The sequence below is a fragment of the Prionailurus viverrinus genome, chromosome E1, assembly GCF_022837055.1.
Source record: "Prionailurus viverrinus isolate Anna chromosome E1, UM_Priviv_1.0, whole genome shotgun sequence".
Lineage (NCBI taxonomy): Eukaryota > Metazoa > Chordata > Mammalia > Carnivora > Felidae > Prionailurus > Prionailurus viverrinus.
Window position 1 is genome coordinate 18,428,308 of NC_062574.1, and position 7,562 is coordinate 18,435,869.

Sequence of the window (7,562 nt, forward strand, 5' to 3'; positions counted from 1 at the left end):
TTTGGTTTTTGAATATAATTTGGAAAAATCTTGTCAGGAGTCTAACCACAAAATGACTTCCAATGTTACAATGCCATGGAGTTTGTATCACCAAGAAACCAGTTCAGTATCATTAGACCGTATTACTTTTATTCTCTCTCTTTGCTTTCTCTACTTTATGACCATGAACCTGCAGTTTCTAAAAGTAAGTTCGTTTGTAGTTAAAATTAACAATATAGATTTCCACATTTCTTGTTTCACACGGATGCTTTGTTATGTCTAGAAGAGCAACCGTTTCCTTTTTATGGTGCAGGCACTGCTTCTTCAAAGCTCTTTTCACAAAGCAGCGCCCCCCCCCCCACCCCACCCCAAAGAATCCAGCTGTGGCAGTTAATCCTGGCTGTTAGAAAAACTTCTCAATACTACAAATTCTTAACCTGTAAAACACAGTTAATAACAGAATACACTTCAGTATGCTCTTTCTGATGCACATAACTCCAGGATTTTCCCCAAACATATCCCAAAGCATTCCCCATTTTTCTAAATTCAAGTTGGCTGTTTGAGGAGTAAAAAAGTACCACGGAAAACATCAGAAAAAAAATGGTACCTCTAATTTTCACAAGATGAGCAAGCTAGACAGTATCTGCCATGCATGAGGATTTACACTGAATAATTTTTCATTAAATCACACATATTTCCCCCACCTCACTAGGATCTTCTTTAGCAATTCACACTCTTTCATCCAAACACAAGTAACATGAGCTTCCACTAAAGCTGAACTTTGACGATAAGGATGTCCTTCATTTGTTACATTCTGAGAAGAAAAAATTAATTTCCTTCCCACAATGTAAATCCAGAATACTTTCTAAAAACAGTGCAGATGAACTGACTAGAACACCTACCAAGTCCACACAAACATGTATTTTATATATATTTTAATGTGTTTGTTTTAAATTATTAATAGCACATATATAGCATATAGCACAACTAAGGGGACACTTTATGGTATCTGAAGTCATGCCTCCAAAAATAGTCTGCACGTTGTGATTTCACTTGATAAACCTGGCCATATACGAAGCCACTTCTGCATACATTAACACAACAGTTTTTTCTACCAACAATAACTACAATAAAAACAGCCTTCATTGAGTGCTTACTGTATGCTAGACAGTGTAATCATTGGTTTACAAAGATTACCACATTTTTACCGATCCTCCTTGGAGAGGTGCTATTATTATCCTCATTTTATAATGAGGAATAGAGAGGTTAAACAACTTAAGATGACACAGCTAGTAAGTAACTAAGTATCACTACAGTGATGCTTAAGTTTTGAAAGACTTACATAAAAGTAACGCGCTGAAAGAATTAGAATAATAAAATTCAAATTTCTCCAACTTTACTTGGAGTACAAAGGCAACAGACCAAATGAATCCCAAGATATTTGATCTTTCAATTAATCACATAAGTTAAAAACCAAAACACTACTAATATTCTACGTAGAAGCTTTTCCCAGACTCATTATCAAGGTGGCACTATATGCCATTAATTCAATCAATATTTCTGGTTGTCAATGTCAAACTGCCTGGGTTTAGCAGTCTTCAAACTTCCCTCATGTGGTCAACTTCCTCCAACTCTCAAAAACACGCACTTCATAAGCCCCTGAAGCTTTATGCTGTAATACTTTGTCCCAAGGTTGTCACAATTTTAAGCACTGCATATTCACTTTCCTCTGGCAAATGTGAACTACCAACAAATAGATATTAACATTATCCTCACCAAATGACTGAGGTTTCTGTTTGTGGGTTATTTTGTGTTTCAGTTTTGCATTATGAAAATGTCCAAATGGACATTTGGAGCCTTGACATGTGATAAAGAAGGTCAAATTATATATGATGCTTTGATGACCCATGAACAACATTCTATCATTAGAATGAATGTATCTCAGGCTACCCCATGACCATATTACCACGTAAACTGGAACCCTTACTTTGAGATAAAACACAGCAGACAGTCGTTAATGAAACCTTAATTGAACTGTCAAAGCACCATCTTTACCAGCAAGCAAATAGGTAATTCACTACTTTTACCCAACTGTCCAATACTGATAAGTTATTCCACTAGTTAAATTCAGCTCAGAGATAAATCAAGGCTGGTAGACTAAACTGTTCAGTTATAAATCTGACTGGTAAAATGCTCTACCACTTCCACAAATATCTTGCTGTGTCTACATACAGGAGAAACAATATTGTTCAAAATTACATGCAATGTTTTCAGACATCAGTCAGTAATTTGGGGTGCATGTTCAGAAAAAGATATGAGAGCAGATACAGTGTCCTTTTGTGTGGGATGCCAGAAGAAAAATACTTGCAAAATGTGTTAAATACATTAGAGAGGCACCTGGGTGGCTCACAGTTAAGCGTCCGACTTTGGCTCAGGTCATGATCTCGCGGTTCGTGAGTTTGAGCCCCAAGTCGGGCTCTGTGATGACACCTCAGAGCCCGGAACCTGCTTCAGACTCTGTGTCTCCCTCTCTCTCTGCTCCTCCCTCTCAAAAATAAATAGACATTTAAAAAAAATTTTTTTAATATATTTGAATCTAAGTGAATCTTATGATGCCCAAGTAGTTATATGATGTTTTAATCAAATGATGTATCACTGGGAAAATATTTTTATGTCCCATTTTAATCATTTTAGAAAACAGTTTCAGGTTCATTAGATATTTTTTGAATTAAAAAAAAATTCTGGTCTAGTTAGTTAAAAAGTAAAAAATCTTACTAATATCTTTAGCTTGGGTTTCAGAATACTAGTGCGACTCACTCTGGTCTGGTATTCAAATCTCCAGTTTTAACAACTTTACCCAGGTCATACACGTGGCAGTTACGTTCCAAATATAATAAGCAATTCAGACAACAGGTCATCGATATGTAAATATGAAAACAGAAAAGCATTTGCATACTAAAACACACACCTGGAACTCTTCCTTTTTTTCATTCTGAATTGTACTTCACTTGTAACAACTGATTGGAAACACTCAATGCAGCTAACCACACAAACTTGGTTTAAGAAAGAAGGACCTGTAATCAAGCAGCGAACATGCCACGGCCCTGTGCAAAGTGCCGCGGAGGAAAAGAAGTACCCTGGTAGGCACAGTCCATATCCTCGAGGGGCTTACGAACGTAGTGAGACAAGGCAAACACAAAACAACCGGTATACAATAGAAGATGGTGTACAGAATGAGGTACTCTTCAAGTACGGGGAGCCAACTCTGTCGGTGACAGAAGGCGTTCAATCCATGACAGAATCTAGAATGGACTCAAATCAAAAACATTCAGTTTTTCATACATATGTAACTCAGAATAGCCTCTACCAGAATGTTTGCTATGGAAGATGTTTCAGCATTCCCAGCTCCTCACCTTCCTCCCCTAAAAAAAAAAAAAAAAAATCTTTTCCTTTAGCCCTGACTTGAAGTGAAAACTCTACAAGTCACATCACCATTTGAGAGAAATGTAGAACCGTCTTTAGAATATAGTCAAGAATGCTGCAATCCACTTCCCTTTCAGTATCTCTAGTTCTTAACACTGTATGTACAACGTTTAAATAAGAGAGAGCATCCAGGTCTAAGAAAACCCAAACAAAGTCCAGGAAATCAATGACAAAATTTAAAGCAAGGAACCACCTTGTCCCGGTGCACACACCCCACCCCCCCCAGGTCCCACACCTCTGAAATCCTCAAGGGTTAGGCAAGGAATGGAAGTTCACGGTGCAATCCCTGGGGATAGGATACGGTGCAATCCGTGGGGACAGGATAGGAAAGAGAAGGCAGGAGCAGACCGGTCCCTGAGCAGAGCGACTGAAGAGACACCATTACTGGCTACACTCTTTCCCACCAGGAATCGCATACACCTTGGAGAAGGGAGCACTGCAGCAGCAACCTCCTTGGAGAGCTAGCTGGGAAAACACTGGACCCTACTAGTTTAAAAAAAACAGATCACTTAGTAGCCTAGATTATAAAATGTGAACTGTAAATAAAGATGACCAGATATAATGCAAACATGATTCTCACGTCAATTATAGCGTGAAAAACAATGACAAAAGGAGACATTTACCAGGCTAGTTCCAAAGAGTTCATTTTCCTGTAGCGATGGGGGCTTTTCTAGACATTAACAACTATCTATTTTTGAACGCACTGAAAACATCAATTCATCTGTCCACACCAGAATACTTAATCCTTGAGAAAAAAATTCTGTTTGTTCTAGTTTTGACAGCAACAGGGCCTACAACGATAAATTCATTTTATTACAAACTACTAATCTTCCTAAGAAGAGTAAATAGACAAAATGTTGCATCTAAGAAGCGCTTAGACTCTTTCAAACATCCTAGCACTAGCAAAAGTAGAGCAGTTTCCTATGTTTGAAAAGTATACTTCCTACTACGGCAACCAACCAAGGGATAACAGCAACTTAAGAGGCACTAAATGACACTAAATGACACTAAAACATTACACTGAATGTGGGCCACGGCATAGCTACAGTCTACTGACCTCATTTGTGGTACTCATGTGTGATGCTATATTTAATGCATTCTTATCAAAAAAGCTAAAGCTACATACTTCCCAACTGCAGCTTTAGGGTTTAAAATAAACCACTCAAGCAAGGGCTTAACTGGTTCAAGTATGAACTCTATCTTCCTTCTGGGGATCAAGATTACAAATCGAAGAATGAAAAGACAAAAAGGGACATCAAAGTAGTTATGCAAAGTCTAACCCAATGACGAGACTAAGAGTAAGGAATCAAAGGTGGGGTCATTGGTGACATCCGCTGCAATCAGGCAACCGATTCAGACTAAACCAGACCTAAGAGATGACCAAGGTCTGTCGGGACACACGCTTCACACATTCATCTATCGATCCTACATCCGGTGGCTCGCTTAGGTTCTAAACAGAAAGTCTGGTAGACGGCAAACGTGTGTTACTCATCAGAGGGCGTTCTACCAAAATGCGCCAGGACTCAAAAGCACAAACTCGGCCAGCCAACACGTTGGGCCTCTTCACCGGTGGCGGTGGCTTCCTACAGTTGAGTCGCTCCGCGGTTGGTCACCATGGTGGAAGCCATGGCGGATGGCTCGCCCAACCTCAACGTGAGAAGAAACCGCGAGAAGTCGTGTTTTTCTGTGGATACTCACCAGACAACACCAAAGGCTCCATATCCAATAGGTCTATCCGGCTCAATATCCAGCTGCTGTTGTGGATGATGCGAGTGTTGATGGTGGTGCGCCTTAACTGTGGCAGCTGCGGCAGCCTGTACCTGAGCTGGGGCTGCTGCAGCTGGTCCAGGAGCCTGACCCGGTGCCGGTGATGGGAAATATGGCTGTTGTTGCCCAGGGTTTAACATGGCTGCAGCTGCGGCCGCTGCTGCGGCCGCCGCAGCTGCCGAAGAGGTATGCTGCTGGACAGGGTGTACAGCAGCCGCCGACCCCGGATGAAGATGGTGTTGAGGGTGGTGGTGGTGGTGAAGGTGAGGAGGAGGGAGGTGTGGAAGGTGGTGGTGATGGTGGTGGTGGTGACCTGCTGCTGCTGCAGATGTGCCGCCATTGTAAGCCGCCATCATTTTTGCGTTGGCTCTTGCGCCACAAAGAGACATTCAAAAAAATGCCCTTTGATTGGAAAGCAAACTGGGTCAAGCTGTCATTTGGCCATTTAAAAATGAAGAACAACCACTCACTCCACCTCAAAAAACATGGAGCGGAAACTGGCTTTAGGTCTTCATCAGTCAATCCAAACAAGTTAGAGGATCTTGGTGTTTAGTTTCGGGGTGAGCGTGTGTGGAAGGGTGTGGATTGCCCAAAAAAGAAAAGAAAGGAAAAAAAGAAAAAGAAAAGAAAAAGGGAAAAGGGACCCCTTCCCCCCAGGTTTCCTGCCACAAGTGGGTACTAAAACTCCATCCTTAATTGGGGGGAGGTTCCAACTTTGAATGTGGGAATAAAGGCCAAACCTCCCGACCCCCTGAACTCCACGCACGAAAAGGATCAGGAAACACGCCACCCTTGGAATCTTGTAAGAGGGTTGACTCATCTACCCCTTCCATTCCCACATCCTTTTCTAAACACCTACCACCTCCTCAAAAATACAATTTTAAAAAAATTCCAACCACCCCAAATTCAAAAGATGGGGGGAAATTTCCAGGGAAACCAGCTTCCCCCCCCCTCGAACTCTCAGGCCTTCCTACATCTCCCCCCACTCCTAGTCAGGCTGACCTGATTGGAGGGGGGTACTAAACTTTCCAGAAGAGAAAAGAGCCAGGGAAGGAGGCAGGAGGGATAGGGTGAGCAGAGCAGGCGACAGGGCAGGACGGAGAGGAGAAAGAGAACCGGGGCAAAGTGAAGGTAAGGAGGTGCAGGGAGGAATGAAAGAGAGGTGGGCAGCACTCGGACGCCCAGACAGAGGGAACCGCCCCGGGATGAGGTTAGGGTCCCGGGGCCAAAGAATAGGAGCCCCGGGAGGCGGGCGGGGTGCAGTCGGAAGCGGGCTGACTCCTGCCCCCGCCGCCGGCTGCTTCTGCTGAGGAGGGTTGGGGGGGAGAGCGGGTGGGTCCCCCCGCGCGACGGCCCCCGCAGGGCTCAAGGCTGCTCCGTCTCCCCCCCTCCCCCCCACCCGGCTTCCCGTCCCCGCGGCCGCTTTCTCCTCAGTCGCTGCCGGCCGCTTTCTCCTCAGCCGCCGCCTCCTCCTCAGCCGCCGGTGCCGCCGCGGCCGGACTCACCTCCCCTAGCAAAGCCGGATAGAGCGGAGCCAGCGGCGGACACGCGCAACCAGCCGCCGAGGCCCCGCCCCCGCCTCACACTGACCGGCTGCCCTAGCCAATCCACGCCCACCTGTCTGCGTCTGCCTCCAATCCTGGGCCCGGAGCTTCAGACAGGCGCACTGTTCGGCCAGTGGCAACAAGGTGTGGGTCTCCTGGGGAAATCCCGCCCCCGATCCGGGATGGGCAGATAGAAAGACCAATCAAAAGGCAGAGTCTGGCCTGACCGACAAGACTAAAAGCGAATTAAAAACCAAAGATCTCCGTGACATTTTCTTTCGCCTCTCTCCTCTTTTCTTTTTCTTCTTTTATTTTTTTGGCAGGAGCAGGAAGCTGCGTGCTAATCCCGCCCGCAAAAGCTGGAAGAGAGGGTGGAATAAAAGAACCAATCATGAGCCGGGGACCAAGAACAGAGCAACCAATCCTTGGCTTGAAGATGAAGTGGGAAGGGACCGGGGCCAGATAGACACTAGATTTGACAAATGGAAAAAACGATTGATCTCGGTCCCACCCTTCAGATCTCCTATAGGTCAGGATTGTGGAGCATTCACTGTCGTATCAGCGGCGACCTCTTTGGGGGCGGGGCCAGATAAAGGGGGTGTGGTCTAAAGAAAGGGGGCGGGACTGGGATGAAGAAGGCGGAGTCCCAATCATAGATGGTCCTTTGATACGAGCCATATCCTATCCCTTTTTAAGTCATCAAGTGTGGAGAAGAAATAGGGGGAGCAAAAAGGGATGTCGAACAAACGAAACTCAAGGTCCCAGGTTACTCAACAAGACAGTCACAGA

At 44.4% G+C, this 7,562-nt stretch overlaps 2 protein-coding genes across 7 annotated transcripts in view; one reads left to right on the plus strand and one right to left on the minus strand.

The window, feature by feature from the left end:
- The window catches only part of NLK (nemo like kinase), a 177,039-nt gene extending 170,318 nt beyond the window's left edge, over positions 1 to 6,721 (minus strand). For all 6 annotated transcript variants that reach the window (XR_007146812.1, XR_007146810.1, XR_007146809.1 and 3 more), the window contains exon 1: positions 5,161 to 6,721. Coding sequence is in view for 1 of the 6 variants with exons in the window: in XM_047832568.1 (XP_047688524.1) it covers positions 5,161 to 5,618 (458 nt within the window). In the remaining 5 variants the exon portion in view is untranslated. The remainder of the gene's footprint in view (positions 1 to 5,160) is intronic.
- Positions 6,435 to 7,255, plus strand: LOC125151871 (formin-like protein 3). Its single transcript, XM_047833364.1, has 3 exons — positions 6,435 to 6,439; positions 6,544 to 6,917; positions 7,097 to 7,255. Exons 1-3 carry the CDS (start codon positions 6,435 to 6,437, stop codon positions 7,237 to 7,239), a joined length of 522 nt encoding a protein of 173 aa, XP_047689320.1. The 3' UTR covers positions 7,240 to 7,255.
- The last annotated feature ends 307 nt before the right edge of the window (positions 7,256 to 7,562 follow it).